We start from the raw sequence: 20,797 nt of genomic DNA, 5'->3' as shown, positions 1-20,797 counted from the left end.
AAAACCTAACTACTAATAACCTACTGTTGAATGGAAACCTTACCAATAACATCCACAGCTCATTAAGGCATATTTAAGTATTATATGCTGTATCCGTACAATAAAGTAAGCTAGAGAAAATAAAATGTTATTAAGAAAATCATATACAAAATACATTTATTGTACTGTATATAAAAAAAAATCCATGTATAAGTGGATCCATACAGTTTGAACCCATGTTGTCAACGGCCAGTTATACTCACTTCCTCACGTGGGGCACATTCTTTCTCGCTCACATGATACACATCTTCCTCTACCAGCACATACTCATCACTGGGCCCTCTCTCTCTGGCACAGATGAGATCCACTTGGGGACTCCTGTCCCCAGGCTGAGTGTCACGCCGGGGGAGAATATCTTTGCTGCAATGAACGTGGGGTGGGGGGCAGTGCTGCAGTGTGGCAACCTCTACCAAGTGTTCATCCAAGCCATCTGGAGTCAGTGGGTCAGGCCCTGAGCTCTCTTGTAGGTGGTCTGATTGCTCGTTAGGACCCTCCAGGTCTAGTGACTTTTCCGAGCCCCCATTCATCACAGAAAGTTCCTCTCTATCTGCAATACCTTCCATTTTGGGAATGGTTTCAGAATTCAGCTCATCATGCCATTGAAATTCTTCATTCCTTTTTATACCAGGATGCTCGAGTGGTTTTGTGTAATCCTTGAGGATTCTGTGCACTGTACTCTCATCCTGCCCCTGTCTTTGCATGAGCTTTGTGGCCCATTCTATACTACGCTGATACCTGCAAAAGGGAAATAACGTCAGTAACACTTGAATTTTTTTTTTTTTTAATTTATTGTCAAGTTGGCTAATATACAGTATATACAATGTGCACTTGGTTTTGGGGGTAGATTCTCATGATTCATTGTTTAAATACAACACCCAGTGCTCATCCCAACAAATGCCCTCCTCAATGCCCATCTCCCACTTTCCCCTCTCCCCTGCACCCACCCCACTCATCAACCCTCAGTTTGTCCTCTGTATTTAAGAGTCTCTTATGGTTTGCCTCCTTCCCTCTCTTTTTCAAACAATTTTTTTCCCCTTCCTTTCCTTCATGGTACTCTCTTAAGTGTCTCAAGTTCCACATATGAAGTAATACTTGAATTTCAATATTCAAAAGACAACACAGTATGCAAAAAAGATAGGTAGGCAGTATGCTGAAATGTTTATAGCAGTTTTTCTCAGTGGCAGGCCATAGGTAAGTGTTTTCTTTATAATTTTTTTGTGCTCTCTAATTATTCTAATTATTTCTAATAAGCACGTGTTATTTTTGTTTTTATTATTAGAGCTTCATTTAATTTTGGTTTTCGAGTAATTTTTTTTATTTGAGAAAGAGAGTGAGTGTGTGAGTGGGGGAGAGGGGCACAGGGGGAGAAGGAGAAGGGAGAGAGGGAGAAGAAGAGAGAGGGAGGGGGAGGGGAAGGGGGAGAGGGAGGGGGGGAGAGAGAGAGAGAGAGATAGAGGGAGGGAGGGAGGGAGGGAGGGAGGGAGAGATCTCAAGCAGGCTCCTTGCTCAGGATGGAGCCCAACATGGGGCTCGATCCCACGACCCTGGGATCATCATGTGAGCCAAAATCAAGAGTTGGATGCTCAAAAGACTGAACCACCCAGGCGCCCCTATTTTTCTCAATTTGAAAAAAAAAATTGACCCCAGTTTAATGAAGTATGAAAATTTATGTAATTTAAAACTTGTAGGCCAAATGATTTAGGTAAATATAAAGAGAATATGGAGTCATTTGTCAGGATTTCTTTTACATTATTCTCAATTTTGGATATCACAATATTTTCTGAAAAATATCCCACTCACAATGTAAAGAGCTTTTGTTCAGTATCGGAGTGAAAAATGAGGATTTTAAGTTTATTTATTTATTTTGAGAGAGAGAGTGCACAGAGACAGAAGCAGAGAAAGAATCCCAAGCAGGCTTCGTACTGTCAGTGCAGAGCCTGACATGGGGCTCAAACTCACGAACTACGTGATCATGACCTGAGCCCAAATTAGGAGTCAGATGCTTAACCGACTGAGCCACCCGAGAGCTCCAAAATGAGAATTTAATAAATATTTTTCATAGTACCTACTAAGGTTTCCACTACATAGGAAAAGAAATGATTATGGTGCTATACATATTGCCAAGCATCCTAGCAGGAAGGGCCCTTTTTCTCAGAATAATTTCTGAAGCATATTTTGGTGAGGAAATACCTGCTTAGTTCCTTAAATGTAAAGGCAACCCCCAAACATTTCCCAAGTTACATAAAGTCATAGGTAAGACAACAGGGTTCTGTCCCAGTGAGATGTCACCACATGACAACGCCACTGGAACACGTCCGTGTGGGCTCAGACTGACATACTGGAAAATCTCATCATCAGAAGGGCTAAAGGCAACTTTCTGCCTCTACAGCTGTTAGCCTGATAGCACTTAAGAAGGCATGGTTTGTTGAAAGACAGGTAATTTTACTCTTCACTTTGAGTATTTTGCTTTGTGTAAGGATAGCTGAATATGTCATAAACTGCTACATCTCACACGCAATTGAACAAGGAAGCGGGCTGTTATATTTAAGAGATTTGTGGCTGCTTAACCCTGACCCATCAGAAGAATCTCCCAGCTGTCCACACCCTGTTTATCCTACATGGGGATGAACATGCCTTCCTACATATTGGGAATTGTATCTTAGATTTAAAGGTTAAAACCTAGCAAAGCTATTTTCACACCTGAGAAGCAGGGTGACATCGCGATTACATGCATCAGCTCTGTATTGCACATTTCACATTCAGCCTGACTTTGTCACTTGTAATTGTTTGACAAAGTCAATTACTTAACTTCTCTATGCTTGTTCCCCCACCCAGAAAATGGGGTAACCACATAAAGGGTATTATGTATTACTTTTAATGATCAGAATAAAAAAAATGTAGCCGCTCATACAACAGCAGGGTGTCTTCTCACCTGCACGGAGAGCATGGCCACGGTTACAAGCAGTTAAAAGAACTTTCATTCGAGAGACCTAAAAAGAATCTTTGCTTTTCATACCACCTACAGCAATGGCTTTATCAGCTTCGTGGTCTATGAATTTCCTTTATCTGAACACAAATTTTTGTGTCAGTGTGTACTTTTCTGGGAAGGGATCCACAACTTTCATCAAATTCCTTGACTCAAAATATGTGGAAGAATCACTGAAAGAAAGGTTCAGCAATTGCCCCTCTGAACAAAAGATCTCTAACTGAGAGAGAGAGCACACACAGGCCACTGCTCTGCTCTCTACAGTACGGTGGTCAAGGCAAATATGGGTTCAAACTCTCATTCCATTATGTTCTTGTACCAGCTACACAACCGTGGTAAGGCCCAGTTCCTCATCTTTAAACCAGGACTAACTGCACTTACCTCATGGAGGCGCATTTATTTTAAAAAATAAAATCATTTTGGGGTGCCTGGGTAGCTCAGTCGGTTAAGTCTGACTTCAGCTCAGGTCATGATCTCGTAGTTCATGAGTTCAAGCCCTGTGTCGGGCTCTGTGCTGACAGGTCAGAGACTGGAGACTGCTTCGGGTTCTGTGTCTCCCTCTCTCCCTGCCCCTCCCCTGCTCATGCTCTGTTTCTCTCAAAAATAAATATGAAAAAAATAAAATCATTTTGACTCATATATATTACATTAAGAAATACAAATAGCATTATAAAATTTCATTTAATGTTTATTTTTTGAGAGAGAGCACGAGTGGTGAAGGGACAGAGAGAGAGGGGGACACAGAACCTGAAGCAGGCTCCAGGCTCTGACCTGTCAGCACAGAGCCTGATGTGGGGCTTGAACCCATGAACCATGAGATCATAACCTGAGCTGAAGTTGGGTGCTTAACTGACTGAGCCACCCACGCACCCCACAAATAACATTTTTAATGAATGGAAATGTACATCTTAATTAACTGCTCTTTGAGAGCAGGGACAGCCATGTGGGGACAAGCCCTGCACTAGATCTGGGTTCTGCAGTTGGTTCTTTTGTGTGATTCCGAGCTAAGCCACTTAGCCTCTCTGTCTCTTTGCTCTTCTGCAAGAGGCCAGAATCACACCTGCATTCCTGCCTCATAATGACCTCAGATGTTCATTTATGAAAACTCAAGTGAGACAGTGGCTGCAAAAGCATGTGGAAGAAAGCCTCTGAGTAAGACTGGTGATGAAAACAGCCAGATACACAAATGACTAAGACATATGGCCTATGAGTCACAGAGCAGGTGTCGGCTCATTGGCTGGCAATACCTTAAAAAGCCAAATCCTGCTGCGATTACCCCCAAACACTGCTGGAGAGGCCGCAGGAAGAAAAAAGTGAAAAGTAAAAGTCAGGAAACATAAGGCGCAGACCGGCGGAGGAAAAGGTGGTAGCTATGATTAGAAGCAACAATGAGGCTAGGGAAAAGCAGACTCAGTTTAGGGACACCAGACTACAGAAAATGGTGTACCATGTGAATACACCTCTGCTTTTTCTGTTTCTATTTCTTTGAACACACCTCTTTCTTTAGCATGGAACACCCTTCTCCACCGCCTATTGATTAATGCCTATTTATTACCGGAAGGTCACAGCAAAATGGTTTTGAGTCAGTGTGCTTAGGTCTAAGTACTACCCTTGAGCAAGTTACGTAACCTCCTCGGGTTCTACTTCCTCACCTGTCAGATAACAACAGGACCTACCTCCAGGGGTGATGTTAGGACTTCAGAGATAGTAGAGTACCTCGTATGTGGAGTATACCCAAGAAACACCAGCATGTACAACTACGGTACTGTTCTGTGTGTCAATTCCTCAGAGGCTCTGGAGCTCAACTGCCTGGTCTGAGCTGACATAATCTCAGACAAGCTGTTTCTAGGTTCCCCATGTATGAGACGGAAATAAGTACATCTACCTCAAAGGCTTCTTGAGAAGATGAACTGAGATGTCAGGTAAAGCATACAGACTGGGAACCAGCACTACTGAAGCAACCAGTACCCACTGACCACGACAATGGTGATGGTAATATATCACCATATTTATCACAGAAGAGTGCAATTGCTTACCTCTCTTCCTCTCCCACTAGACTGAATCCCTTGAGAACAGGGACAGAATCTTTTCCTCCTCTTCTATCTGCAGCACCTAGCCAGTGCCTGACACACAGGCACCTGCAGTAAATGCTGGCTGAATAAAGGACCACAAAAGAGGAGGGGAGACCAGCACCCCTCTCAGGGCTAGTCCTTCAAGGACACAACCAACATACTTCAGTCCCCTTGGGCATTATCTGAAGGCCCTGATCCCCATCTCCAGAAAGGATTTCACGGAAGGTAAAGGCCAATCAGAGTGAATGCACTTGAGAAATGGATCAGAGGGGCGCCTGGGTGGCTTGGTCGGTTAAGCGTCCGACTTTGGCTCAGGTCATGATCTCACGGTCCGTGAGTTCGAGCCCTGCGTTGGGCTCTGTGCTGACAGCTCAGAGCCTGGAGCCTGTTTCAGATTCTGTGTCTCCCTCTCTCTCTGCTCCTCCCCTGTTCATGCTCTGTCTCTCTCTGTCTCAAAAATAAATAAACGTTAAAAAAAAAATAAAAAAAAAAGAGAAATGGATCAGAGTTTCAGAGGGAATAGTAAAGAAACAATTATAACAAGTATTTAAACTGGAAAATTAACCTAAAATATAAAAATAAGCCCATTTTTTTAATATTTAGTATTTTTTTAATATTTAGATTGTGACTGTAATTATTACAGCCTAATAATGAATCAAGTATTGATAAGGGGGCATAATTTTCTGACAGAGTTGTCAGATATGGTTAAATCCTAGCCCCTGGCACCTGTGAATGACCTTCTCTGGAAAGAGGGCCTTCGCAGATGTAACCAAGTTATGATGAAATGGTACTGAGTGGTATCCTTGAAGGAAGAAGGAAATTTGGACACAGACACAGAGACAGACACAAGGGGACCTCCACGCGAAAATAAAGAACCGGGAGGGATGCATCTTCAAGTTAAGGAAGGCCAAAGATTGCTGGCTACCACCAGAAGCTAAGGCCAGACACGGAAGATGGAAGGATCATCCTCTAGAGTCTTCCGAGAGAGCACACCCCAGGTGACACCTTGATTTTGGACTTCTGGTCTCCAGAAGTATGAGAATACATTTCTGCTCTTTTAAGCCACAAGCCACAAGCCAAGCTTGTGGTACTTTGTTATGGCAGCTCTAGGAAACTACTACAAGGATCAATAAAATCCTTGGAACGTTATTACTATAGTGCTTATGAAGGGATAACCCCAGGCAGGTGGCAATCTCCCCCCAGCCAGAACCTCACATACTCAAAATGGCTTGATGCCATGCCATGTTCACTGCCAGCATGATCCGGATGCAATTCTGAGGGTCAGGCTTCTGCTCTGTTTCTGAGTCTTAGTGTTGACTGCGGCTTTTCTGCAGCTACTACTGGGATGGGGGCTCTACTCCTGGGATGGGGGCTCTGCTGGGTCCTTAGCAGGCCCCTCCCATGGACTAGAACCTGACATCCAGCCCCTGCCTGCAGTTATAGCCAGAGCAGCCACTGAGATCTCCCCGGTATCACTGCCTCCTGGCCACTCCTCTGGCCATGGGGTTACCGAGCACGAAACCAAAAAGGAGCTGTCAGATTCTGCCAGTATGTGCTAGAAGCAAGATGAAACATCATCGTGGGCATGGATATTTTTAGGAGGCTTACAGAAGAGGTGCACTTTGAGTTGCCCTTCAAGGATGCTGAGGATTTATTTATTTATATGTTTTTTAAGTATTTATTTATTAGTATAATTCTTATATATATATTTTAAAATTTATTTATTTTGAGACAGAGTGCAAGCTTGAGCCAGAGTCAGCATGGGGCCTGATGTGGGGCTTGAACTCACGAACCACGAGATCATGACCCAAGCTGAAATCAAGAGTCACATGCTTAAACGACTGAGCCACACAGGCACCCCTAAATTTTTTTTAATGTTTATTTTTGAGAGACAGAGTGTAAACAGGAGAGAGGTAGAGAGGGAAAGGGGGACAGAAGATCTGAAGTGGGCTCTGTGATGACAACAGACAGCCTGATGTGGGGCTCGAACTCATGAACTGTGAGATTATCACCTGAGCTGAAGTTGGACACTCAGCCAACTGAGTTACCCAGGTGCCTCTATCTATCTATCTATCTATCTATCTATCTATCTATCTATCTATCTATCAAGTTTGTTTGTTTTTGAGAGAGAGAAAGAAAATACTCACGTGTGTGAGCAGGGCAGGGGTGGGGGTTGGGGGGAGACAAATGATCCCAAGCAGACTCCAAGCTCTGAGCTGTCAGCACAGAGCCCAGCACAGGGCACACACTCATGAATCATGAGATTATGACCTGAGCTGAAATCAAGAGTTGGATGCCTAACTGACTGAGCTACCCAAATGCCCCTCAATGAAGATTTAAATGCATGAACATTGAGTCAACAAAATCCTACCAAGGGACCACTAAGTGTTGGGGCTGAAGGGAGGAATCCGGCATGGTCTCTGCTCTCCAGGAACCGATAGTCTCAATCCAGGTATGTGATGGACGGCACAGGGAGGGACGCCAAGGCAGACTGCATGGGAGCCAGAGGAATGACCTCAACCAAGGGTGGGGTGGTGGTGAGGAAAGAACCTCTAGGAGAGTGGTATGTAGGCTGGATCGTGGGATGTACAGTGATAGCTAGGCAGTGCATGTGTTCGGGGGGGTCAAGGAGAAAAGTTTGGGGGAAATGGGAAGAGTATAAAGAAAAGCTAGAGGAAGGAATTGTGGCTGTGTGAATGGATGAGGAAGAGTCTCTGTGAAAGCGTTTCTGTCACCCTGCAAGTGCAGAGCAAGGAAAGAGGACAGGGCAGGAGGCCAATTTTAGACCTAAGTGTATAAGTGTATGCATCTTAGCACTTAAAGACATATACATTACAGGGTAATTGTTCATAATTTGGAAGGAATTAGAAGGGCAAAATATTTGGTTTAGGATTATTTAAAAAAGTAAACAATACATTTCAAATTCAATTTGATCCACAGTAAGTTCAGAAATAATTTTCAAGGACACATACACTACCAGAAAGAAAAAAAAAAAGCCATGGACTACCACAGTGGAAAAGGTTATCTACAAACAGATCTGATTTAAGTTGTAGCTCTGGCCAAGGCCATCATGACTTACTTTTCTGACGTGATTATAGGCATGTCTGTCTTCATATCTGTAACAACAAAGACGTTCTGTTAGTTCAGACAAATTTTTTTCCTTAAGGAAAAAAAAACACTGAAAATGCAACAAAGACAAAGACAATTTTAAGAAGCCCCAAATCACACATCTAACAGGTTCACTAATTCTGCCCAACCAGCAATGGCAAACACGTGCCTCATTAGCCATCCCTCTGTGAACCCAACCCCTGGAAGGGGATGCTGACAGATCACGGTGCTCTTGCTGTGCTCAGATGTGACCCTGAAATCCTGCTCAACTCAACCCTGCAGCTCAGCAGCAGTGGCATGTGCTTAGGATTAGAGGCTTGATAATCTTCCGCCTCTATGCCACCTCTCAATGTACATGTCCTCTACTTTTGGATGAGAACATCAAGGCCCTAAAGCTGCGCACTTTATCGCTATTGTCCAGTGCTCCACAAAGCATCTTTCATTTTATTTATTTTTATTTTTATTTTTTTTATTTAGTTTTTAAATTTTTTTGTAATACAGCTTAAAGTCGGTGCCGTCAGTGCAATCAACCTGCCCTATACTCTAAAGAAAGGAAGAGTGGCAAAATAACCTTCACATTGCTTTCAGCAGTTTTTTTTTTTAATTTTTTAAATGTTTATTTTTCAGAGAGAGAGAGAGAGAGACACAGTGTGAGCAGGGGCAGAGGTGGGGCAGAGAGAAGGGAGACACAGAATCTGAAGCAGGCTCCAGGCTCTGAACTATCAGCACAGAGCCCAACGCGGGGCTTAAACTCATGAACTGTGAGATCGTGACCTGAGCCCAAGTCGGACACTTAATCAGCTGAGCCACACAGGCACCCCTTAGCAGTTATTTCATAGGTGGTAGCATATTGTATAAAAAAGTAAATGATTAATTATGTTGATATGATTGAGAGCCAGGATTTTTTACATGAAACAACTTACACCAGGAAGCAAGGAAGCTTATCAAAAACTGCTAGGCTTATTTCAAAAGAGACTCTGCTGGCCAAACATGGAAACATTCGAGCATCAATAAGATAATACTACAATTTGCTTTAAAATCCAGTCATTGGTAATAGTATCCCCCCAAAATGCTTGAATCTTTTAATTTATACTGGTACATACTAATACATGCCAGAAGAAATTCACTGTTTACCTGTGGAGGATTCATCATTTTGGAAATTGGTAAACATGATCTGGCTCTCAGGGTAACCTAGTGAGGGGTTTCTCTTTATAGAACATTCTCACCACTAAACAAAGAAGGAATAATAGGATTTGAATATCACCGTTTTGCATCCTCTATTAAAGCATGATCACCAACAGTGCTGATGACATACAAGGAGACAAGACATTTTTTGTCTTGTAAGGAAACACACAGGACCACCCATGAGATAGGCTGCCCCCAAACTTGAGCCTGAATCCAATCAAGCCTCTAACTCCAATTCATAGGAAACAGCGTCAAAGAGTATATTTATTAAGCCAGTGTTGCTCACAGTACTCAAGTGTCACAAGGTAAGTCCTTTGCACCAGAATGGATATAGATGACATGGTATTTAGTTATTTACCTACGGCTTCCTGCTCTATGAAAATCTGACTGTGGAAACAAGGTGAGCTGAACTAAGCAATGTGCTGAGTGAGTCGGTTGCTTAAAGGTTGGTGCAAGCCCTTCTTGGACTGTCCACAAGCAGATGAAGGACCGCACTGGGCCTGTGACCTCCTTTGTTGAGCACCATGTTAACAGCACAATAAGGATGTAATCATCTGAGAACAGACCAGGGGGAAGTTGTGTAGGACAGAAGATCCATTGCTTCAACAAATGAACCACCGGGAAAAAAATCATGGCAGGGAAACATATGTTAAAATCAACTTCGGGTATCTCAGTCAGTTGCAGTGTATGGGCCCTAGATGGATTTTGAGTCAGTCTCCAAAAAAGAAAAAAATTGAGACGATGCATAGATTTTGGATGAGGCTAAGGAATTAATATTAATTTTTAAAAGTGATAATGGTACTACAATTATGTTTTGATAGGATGTGAGGGATCTTTTTCAAAACAACCTGGGGACTGGGAGAGTGAGCAGAACAGATGAAGCGAGACTGGCCATGAGTTAATTATTAAAGCTGATGGGTGAGAACATGGGAATTTATTCTACTATTCTCTTTACTTTTGTATGTCTGAGAATTTTTTTTTTCATAATTAGTGTTTCGAAAAGAGAGGAAGGAAAAGCGGAAAAAACAGCATGATGACCCTGCCTATACCCACCATCCAGCTTCAGCAGTTACTAACATTTGGCCAGAAACCTAGAAAGTTTTCAAATAGTGTAATGATCTTAATAATTGAGAACCTGTTCCTGATCTATGTAGGAACTAAGTTTCAGACGGTAATAGAAATTTGAAGGAAATGAATTTATGCCAGGGAAGCAAAAATTAAGTTTGTGGGCCACCCTGAAGGAGTAAATCTCAAATACTCATTTTAGGAGATTCTTCAGATTCTGGCTTCAGCCTCATCTTCTACCCTCTCTGTCCACTCTCTTCTACTTGTTGGCCCTGTCGCCACCTCAGGCTGCCTGCCATTCCATGGACCTGCCGTGCATTTGCTCCCTCTCAGCCTCTGCATGGCTTCCCCTGCCTGTTTCCCCCAGTCTGTTTGGTGAACTCTTAACTCATTCTTCAGAGCCCAGCTCCTCCTCCTTGGTGTTTCTTCCTAATCTTCTCAGGCAAAGTTAATCAGTCCTTTTATAATCCTTCACTTGGTCATATGTCAGCTAGGGTTAGAATCCATCATTTCTGGTCTGTGCCCTCAATTAGACTGTATCTCAAGGAGAGGGGATTTGCTTTTTTACCTGTTTATCTCTAGCGCTTGGCACATGGAAGGCTGTCAGTAAAACTTGCTAAATAGTTACATGTTAAATTACCAGAAGAGGGAGGTCATGACACAGCAAACTGAAATTCCTAAGGAGGTAGGAGTCTGTGAACTCACTTTCCTAGGCTTTCAACAGCCGATTGATTATCCTCTATTCCAAGCCTCTAACGCGCTGGGGTGAAGGCTTGAGTTTGGGTAAGGAGAAATGACTTGCCCAAAGTCAGGGTGAAGGAAGATGAGGACTAAAACCCACACCATCAGGTGACCAGTATGCAACATTGTAGGCGGAAAGGTTCAGCCAGCCAGATTCCCAGAGCTAGAACTAGAGCCCAGAACTCACAGGTCCACACCCAGAACCAACACTGCCATGAAAGTTACTTCACCAACCTTTTCTGTAGGTATGCATGGGGCACTTTCAGTGAAGATGCTTTGTGGAGCACCAAAAACCATAAAATACCTAGGAATAAATCTAACCAAAGAGGTGAAAAATCTATATGCTGAAAACTATAGAAAGCTTACAAAAGAAATTGAAGAAGGCACAAAAAAATATAAGAACAGTCCATACTCCTCGGTAGGAAAAACAAATATTGTTAAAATGTCGATACTACCCAAAGCAATCTACATATTCAATGCAATCCCTATCAAAGTAACACCAGTATTCTTCACAGAGCTAGAACAAATAATCCTAAAATTTGTATGGAACCAGAAAAGACCCCGAATAGCCAAAGCAATCTTGAAAAAGAAAACCAAAGCCAGAGGCATCACAATCCCAGACCTCAAGCTATACTACAAAGCTGTAATCATCAAGACAGTAAAGTACTGGCACAAGAACACTCAGATCAATGGACCAGAATAGAGAACCCAGAAATGGACCCATAAAATATGGCCAACTAATCTTTGACAAAGCAGGAAAGAATATCCAATGGAATAAAAACAGTCTCTTCAGCAAGTGGTGCTGGGAAAACTGGACAGTGACATGCAGAAGAACGAACCTGGACCACTTTCTTACACCATACACAAAAGTAGACTCAAAATGGATGAAAGACCTCGATGTAAGACAGGAAGCCATCAAAATCCTCGAGAAGAAAGGAGGCAAAAACCTCTTTCATCTTGGCCACAGCAACTTCTTACTCAACACGTCTCTGGAGGCAAGGGAAACAAAAGCAAAAATGAACTACAGGGACCTCATCAAAATAAAAAGCTTCTGCACAGCAAAGGAAACAATCAGCAAAACTAAAAGGCAACCGATAGAATGGGAGAAGATATTTGCAAATGACATGTCAGATAAAGGGTTAGTCCAAAATCCATAAAGGACTTATCAAACTCAACACCCAAAAAACAAATGATCCAGTGAAAAATGGGCAAGAGACATGAATAGACACTTCTCCAAAGAAGACATCCAGATGGCCAACTGACACATGAAAAATGCTCAACATCACTCATCATCAGGGAAATACAGACCAAAGCCACAATGAGATACCACCTCACACCTGTCAGAATGGCTAACATTAACAACTCAGGCAACAACAGATGTTGGCAAGCATACAGAGAAAGAGATCTCTTTTGCACTGCTGGTGGGAATGCAAACTGGTGCAGCCACTCCGGAAAACAGTATGGGGGTTCCTCAAAAAATTAAAAATAGAACTACCCTACGACCCAGCAAATGCACTACTACGTATTTATCCAAGGGATACAGGTGTGCTGTTTCGAAGGGGCACATGCACCCCAATGTTTATAGCAGCACTATCAACAATAGCCAAAGTATGGAAAGAGCCCAAATGTCCATCGATGGATGAACGGATAAAGAAGATGTGGTATATATATACACAATGGAGTATTACTCAGCAATCAGAAAGAATGAAATCTTGCTATTTGCAATCACGTGGTGGAACTAGAGGGTACTATGCTAAGCAAAATTAGTCAGAGAAAGACAAATATCATATGACTTCACTCATATGAGGACTTTAAGACACAGAACAGATGAACACAAGGGAAGGGAAGCAAAAGTAATATAAAAACAGGGAGGGGGACAAAACAAGAGACTCTTAAATATGGAGAACAAACAGAGGGTTACAGGAGGGGTTGTGGGAGGGGGGATGGGCTAAATGGGTAAGCGGCATTAAGGAATATACTCCTGAAATCATTGTTGCACTATATGCTACATGCTATATACTAATTTGCATGTAAAATAAAAAAATTAAAAAAGAAAAAGAATCTGTGGTATATCCTTCCTTAAATTAAAAAAAAATATATCTATATCCACCCACCTCCAGATAAACCATAACATACTATGCAGACTCCCCTTTACTCTGCTGTCTTCACTTAGGAATACATCCCTGTGATCCCTCATTCTCAGCTCAGCTCCACAGCACTTTATTATACGAATGTAGTACAGTTTAATGACTGGTCCCCTCCTAATGGGTATGTGGATTGTTTCCAGTCTTTTAATGTAAGAAAAAGCATTGCAGTGAATAGCCTTGTGCTATTTCTTTTCATATATTTGCCAGTGTATCTTTTAAATAAATTCCTAGAAATGGAATTGCTGGGTTAAAAGTAAATGCATATACTGGGACAACTGGATATCCATGGGCACAACATTGAAGCTGGAACTCTACCTTACATCAGACACAAAAATTAACTCAAAATGGATCAGAGACCTAAATTTAAGAGCTGAAATTGTAAAACTCTTAGAAGAAAATACGGGGGGAAATCTGCATAAGCTTGGATTTGGCAATGGTTTCCTAAATATGCTACCAAAACCAGAGGCAATGAAAGAAAAAAAAAAAAAAGATAAACTGGACTTCATGAATGTTAAAAACTTTTACCACTTCACACTGAGATGGCTATCATAAACAAAATAAAACACCGAAAAATCAAAAGCCAAAAAACAGGAAGTAGAGACATTAGAAATTTTGTGCATTGCTGGTGGGAATGTGACATGGGGTAGGTGTTAAGGAAAACAGTTTGACATTACCTAAAAAAATTAAAATACAATTATCATATGACCCAGCAAGTTCACTCCTAGGTATGTACCTAGGAGAAATGAAAATATATGTCCACACAAACACTTGTATATGAATGTTCACAGTGGCACTACTCACAACAACCCTAAAGTGGGAACAACCCAAATGTCCATCTCTGGATGTATGGATAAACAAAACATGATATATCCATAAAATGGAATATTATTGGAATTAATGGAATGGAATATTAATGGAATTAATGGAATGAATCTTGAAAACATCTTAAGTAAAAGACACAAAAGGCTTCAAAATGTATGATTCCACTAACATAAATATCTAGAACGGGCAACCTCACAGACACAGAAAACATATTAAGGTTACCAGTGGTTAGGGGGAGAGGAGGACTGGGGGAAAAAGCAAATGTATATAGAGGCGCCTGGGTGACTGAGTTAGTCGAGCATCTGACTTTTGATCTCGGCTCAGGTCATGACCTCGCGGTTGGTGAGTTCCAGCCGTTCTTGGGCTTTGCGCTGACAGTGCAGAGCCTGCTTGGAATTCTTTCTCCTTCTCTCTCCGGCCCTCCACCACTTGTTCTCTCTCTCTCTCAAAATAAATAAACTTAAAAAAAAAAAAAAGCAAATGTATATATAATTTTGTTAGGCATTGCCAAATTCCCCTTGTAATAGCTGGACCACCTGTGTTCCCATCAGCAATGCGTGAGAATATTTCTCAAGGCCTTACCAAGGAGAATATTGTCAAACTTTCGGATTTTTGCCAATCTGACTGCTGAAATGGTACCTTACCACAGTTTTAATTTGTGTTTTTTTCTTACAATGAAATGTTTTTAAAAACCCTAATTATGATCTAATATGCCAGCATTGGTTATGTAATCACCATGAGACTTCCTTAAACAAATACACTAGGGTAAAAGATTTATATGTTAAAGAAGTCAAGGTAAGCAAGTAAGAACTATACACATTGGTTAATGTTTTAACAAATTCATTAACGTTATGGTTATTGTTGTAAATTCTAATTCTAAAAATAAAAAATATAAAACTCATTTTGCATGCAGGTGATGAGGTACTTAATTACTAGTACTTTCCACATGCACAGTACCCTGTTAGTCAACGTTCAACAACAGAAAAGCGTAAATAACATTTCTGACAATTCCAGAAATTCGATAAAACACATTTTCACCAACCATAAGGACCCTTCCACCTTGGTTAGAATTAGTCTAGTTGCTAGTTTTAGCAGTAAAATTGCCACTGTGCATGTTACCTCTTCTCTAGAGAATCTTCCTATATAATTTTCAAGAATTTCCTGTGTAATCTGAAGCATAAGATCAAAAATAAAAGAAAATAACTTGTCAAAAGAATTGAAAGATTTAAGTTTACCTTTCCACTTAGCAACGAGCTTAGGATCTGAAATTGTGAAGTTTGGACGGCTTCTAGACAGGATACCTTTTCCAAAATAACCCTTCCGGGAAAAGAGAAAACAAGTTAGTACACGTTTAATTACTAATTTTTTAGCAGAAGGAAAACAACTATTTGGTTTTTTTTTGATATATGAAATTTACTGTCAAATTGGTTTCCATACAACACCCAGTGCTTATCCCAAAAGATGCCCTCTTCAGTACCCATCACCCACCCTCCCCTCCCTCCCACCCCCCATCAGCCCTCAGTTTGTTCTCAGTTTTTAAGAGTCTCTTATGCTTTGGCTCTCTCCCACTCTAACCTCTCTCTTTTTTTTGTTTCCTTCCCCTCCCCCATGGGTTCCTATTAAGTTTCTCAGGATCCACATAAGAGTGAAAACATATGATATCTGTCTTTGTCTGTATGGCTTATTTCACTTAGCATAACACTCTCCAGTTCCATCCACATTGCTACAAAGGGCCATATTTCATTCTTTCTCATTGCCACGTAGTACTCCATTGTGTACACAAACCACAATTTCTTTATCCATTCAACAATAGCCAAATTATGGAAAACAACTATTTGAGTTAACAAGAGATTCATTCTACTTTTCATAACTTTATATCTTCCCTCTAGTTACTTAAAAAAAAAAATGCCCCCATTAATGAATTGGCTATGGAGGGGAAAAAAAAGGAAGCAAGCTACCAATCTCAACCCACACCTATCATTTATGGAAAACAGCAAAAACTAGAACTTGCCTTCATCTAAGAAGAGGTCCTCAACCAGAAGAGAGAACAGATAAGGAGCCAAGGACATGCTGAAGCCTCATCTGTCCATGACACAGAACAATATGCCACTTAGGTTGCCTCCGGGGATGGAATGGGAGCGAGTGGGGATTCTTACTTTTTACTCATTACATTTCTGTAAACTGCTGGACATTTTTATGAACACACAAGCCTTTTATAATGGAAAGACAAGAAAGGTCAATGCGTTGAAATACGGGTTCATGGGTCGGGGAGTTATCCTCATTAACATATGGCTTTGGGGCACCTGATTCAAATTGTGCTGTTCCCATACTGCAATGCACCAAACAGCAAGGAAAGAATATGGCTCAATTATAGTTTCTTTGGGAATGGATGGGGAGAAGCAACAGGGACAGCTGGCTCAGGGCTGTGAGGAAGGAGCCACACCAAAGCAGCTGGCACTTACTTTCCCATACAGCTGCTCGATATCTTCTGCGTTTCTCACAATTACATTGTTGTTTATCATTTCAGCAGTGAATATTTTGAAGTCTTTCTTAGGCCCACCATCCTGATCAAAAGGGATCGGCAAAGGAGATTCATAACTCTCATACACTCTTCTTTTCCTCTTTGGGGCGTGGAAAACTGCTTCCGCCATTTCTCAAGGGTAGCTGTTTTTTAAAGAGTATAACAGGGAGAAAGAAATAGCCAATCAATAACTATATTGATAAAAAATGGGAGTGCATCTCTAGGCTCAGAAAATGTTGTAGTCTGTCGGAAAAATAAATATATACAACGCAGGGAACTAAAAGAAAGGGTAATGAGAACAAATGCCAATCACGTAGAGTATCTCAATTCCCACAACCATGCCCAAGAAGCCAGTGGCAATATTTCTAATTATAGTGGACAAGCCTGAGGCCTAGTGACATGCCCAAAGTTACAATGCCATGCAAAAGTCTGATAGCAAGCATGATACGATTCCCGCCTTTTAGGATTACTCCCATTCTTTCACTCAGGCAACAATTTACTGAGTACCTACCAGCGGCTCCCAATAATCAGAGGTGCTAGGGGTATAAAGATAAAACCAAAAGAGACACTGTCCTCAAAGGATTAAATCTAAGTCAGCATTTTGTTTTTCAAAAAAGGACCTTAAAATCCATTCTAAACATTAGGTCAATCATCTCCCAATTTTTAAGGTAAATTAATAAATAATAACAATGACAGAAACAGTTATCATTTAAGGGTCTATCATGCACCAAGAGCAGGAACCCTAAAGCCAGAGTAGCAGCTGTGTGATTTGGGGCAAAAGTTACTTAATCTCTCTATGCTTTGGCTTCCTTGCGTGCAAAATAAGGCTAAAAACAGACTCTATCTTGGAGTTAAGACCCATAAAGGTCCTAGAAGAGTACCTGATACATAATGAGCACTGTGAGTATATTTGCTTTAATTATTATTATGGGGTGAGTACTACCAACTCCATTCTACAGATGAGGAAAACAGGTTCAGGTTACAAAGATTTTGTAAAAGGCCCCTTCAGATGATCCCAGGTCTGTGGAATTCTAAAGCCTATGCTCTTCTCTCTGGGTTCTGCTGCGAGCACAGGCTGCATCTGTCTCCCTTTGTCTGAAGGCTATTTCTCAAGGTTAGGAGCTAAAGGGTTCCGGAGAATGATGGAATTGCTTGCTGTGCACTGAATACTCTGAGGAAGTAAAGGAAGCCAAAGTGAGTACCTCTCCCTTCCAGGCCTTATACTCAATTTGAAGAGACAAAACACACACAAAAGCAAATTGAAGGTAACACAACAAGCTGCAATTCAATAATGGCTAAAGGAAGGAAATGGAGTTGAGTGCTTTGGGTGATAAAGCAACAGAGCCACAGCAGATACATTTGACTTAGGAAAACCCAACCCCATGTAAGGAGGGAAAATGTAAACAGTGCAAGAGTTTGGGCACTCCACTCTCCCAACAGACGCCCCGGAACATGAGAGGAGACTTGAATCTGCTGCTCCCTCCATCCCGGGCCTGGGCTCGACTTAAGCTGAGAGCATATCTGGTGCTTAAAGATACACTGGAGCCAGATCACACGTTTCATCTACATGGATCCAAAGAACGAAGTAAAACTTCGTTAAGTGCCTCCTGCAGTTAACACCAGCATCCCACTGGGCAATACATGCGATCAAGCCTGAAATAGCCAATGATGGTGGCCAAATCTGAGGAAGGTAAGTGGTTTCATGGGTTCATGACCATTAAAAAGAAATTGCATGCCTTGTCCAATGTGGGATACCTTTATACATCCATCCTCTCAAAGAAACTGAGGAATTAGATGGGGACAAAGGAAAACACAGACCAAGGAAGAGTTATAGAGATTGATAAATTACAAAGATAACTATGAAAAATAAGAATCAGCAAGTTGGAAGCTTCATAGAATTGACCAAATATTCTAAGCAGCAAAATGCTAGAATAATTTAATTTTTAAATAGATCCCTCAATGGAATTACATACTGAACATGATACATATATACATTTTATCTATACACACACACATTATTGTAAAAGGCAAAAGATTTATACTATCTGAAGAGAAACCAGAGCATATGCACACATTATTGTAAAGCATTCATAACAAAACAATGTGTATCGCATGTTGATGCACAATTAAGAGATTTTCTTCCAAGAGCATTTTATCTAAATTTTCACTTGCTGACTTATCCCTCAATCCAAGCCAACTATAGTATTGAGTATTCAACAGAAGCAGCAGCAATTTATTCTAAAACTTAATGCTTTTTTGAGGCAGGATGTTGGAATCTAGTGAGAAACTTTCAAGAGATATCCAGGAACAATTTGGACTTTTATGAGATTTTTCACTTTTATAACTTCTAGGTAGTATTTAACTTGTATAGGCTACATTTAGAATTTTTGAAAAAGAGGAAATGTTAAATGGCTAACTGCAAGAACTTCCAATTAAATTCCCTTGAACAAGTGAAAATGAAGTTATATTTGAATTTGCCTGGGTTGGAATCTTCCCTCCGATTGCTGCTATACTTTTTTTTAAAAAATTTTTTTAATGTTTATTTATTTTTGAGAGAGAGAGAGACAGAGCATGAATGGGGGAGGGGCAGAGAGAGAGGGAGACACAGAATCGGAAGCAGGCTCCAGGCTCTGAGCCAGCATCAGCCCAGAGCCTGACGCGGGGCTCGAACTCACGAACCGTGAGATCATGACCTTAGCTGAAGTCGGACGCTCAACCAACTGAGCGACCCAGGCGCCCCGCTGCTATACTCTTAAAAAGCAAGAAGGAGCTAGGACACTTGGTGGCAAAAACCCTGTACTCCAACCCAAGTGTATGTAACAGAAAGTTTCCTGCCACAAAACATGCCGTTTTTCACAAAACCTCAGTCTGTGATCTGGTGTCACTTCTGCCCATGTGGCAGCATGCACATCAAGAAGCTGGCTCATAGTAGGCCTCCTATATATGCAAACCTGCCATTATTATCATGTGAACTTGCATAACCCACTTAAGCTCTCTGAGACCTGTTTCTTCATCTTCAAATTGAACAGGACTGGAAAACAGTCTGGAAATCACTCAAATGTTAAACACAGAATAACCATATGATTGGGGCACCTGGATGGTTCAGTTGGTTAAGCATCCGACTCTTGACTTTGGCTCAGGTCATGATCTCTTGGTTTGTAAGATCAAGCCCTGAATCGGGCTTTGCACTGACAGAGTGGAGCCCGTTTAGGATTCTCTGTCTTCCTCTCTGTCTGCACTTGCTCTCTCTCAAAATAAACAAAGAAACAAAAAACCCCACAAAGAATAACCATGTGATCCAGCAATTCCACTCCTTGTACAGATATAAGAAAACTGAAAACATTTTCATGCAAAAATCTGTACCCAAATGTTTACAGCAGTGTGATTCATAATAGCCAAAAAGTGGAAACAACCCAAATGTCCATCTACAGATGAATGGATCAACAAAATGGGGTGTGTCCATATGTAATGGATTACCAGCAATAAAGGAATAAGGTGCTAATACATGCTACAGTGTATACGAAGCTTGAAAGCATTATGCTAAGTGAAAGCAGTCACAAAAGACCACATATTGTATAAGACCACTAATATGAAATGTCCATAATAGCAAATCCAGAGACCCCAAATGGACTAATGCTTGCCTGGTGCTGAGGGAAGGGAGAAATGGGGTTATAGGTACAGGTTTATTTTGAGGGTGTTGAAAAGGTTTTAAAACTAAATTGCAGTGATGGTGATGGCTTCCCAACTCTGTGAATGTACTAAAATCACTGAACTGTACATTTTACAAGGGTGAGTTTTATGATGTGAATGATCTCTCAATAAAATTAAATAGGAGAAACCAAATGATCTCCAGTTTCATAGTTTTGTGAAAGAGTTGTCTTGTGCTGAATTTGAAAGACAAAGCAGGGGAGAAAGGAATTCACTATTCTCCATATCTGCAACAGGCATTTAAGAAATGTTTCTGTAGTGCCATTATAGAAGCACAACATAACGTAAGATGTGGCATGTGCATAAAACTAGAAGAGGTGATCATCATCAGTAGGTACAACACACCAGGCAGTCTATGCCATTGCTATACACATGGGTACTACTATTCTTATTTCACAGACAG

General features: G+C 41.2%; 1 protein-coding gene across 4 annotated transcripts in view; it reads right to left on the bottom strand.

Moving 5' to 3' along the window:
- Positions 1-20,797, bottom strand: part of TSEN2 (tRNA splicing endonuclease subunit 2) — a 48,654-nt gene that overhangs the window by 26,212 nt on the left and 1,645 nt on the right. For 3 of the 4 annotated variants that reach the window (XM_011280217.3, XM_003982498.6, XM_019825092.2), the window contains 4 exons: positions 16,628-16,829; positions 15,401-15,482; positions 8,177-8,213; positions 243-774 (listed from right to left, as the gene is read on the bottom strand). In XM_011280217.3, coding sequence (XP_011278519.1) covers positions 243-774; positions 8,177-8,213; positions 15,401-15,482; positions 16,628-16,816 — 840 coding nt within the window. In that variant the 5' untranslated portion in view covers positions 16,817-16,829. Of the gene's footprint in view, positions 1-242; positions 775-8,176; positions 8,214-15,400; positions 15,483-16,176; positions 16,248-16,627; positions 16,830-20,797 lie in introns of those variants that run through there. The other variant, XM_045051971.1, reaches the window with a different exon arrangement.

The sequence above is a fragment of the Felis catus genome, chromosome A2 (assembly GCF_018350175.1).
Source record: "Felis catus isolate Fca126 chromosome A2, F.catus_Fca126_mat1.0, whole genome shotgun sequence".
Classification (NCBI taxonomy): Eukaryota; Metazoa; Chordata; class Mammalia; order Carnivora; family Felidae; genus Felis; species Felis catus.
The sequence above is the reverse complement of the archived record's forward strand: the minus strand, read 5'-3'. Positions and strand labels throughout refer to the sequence as shown.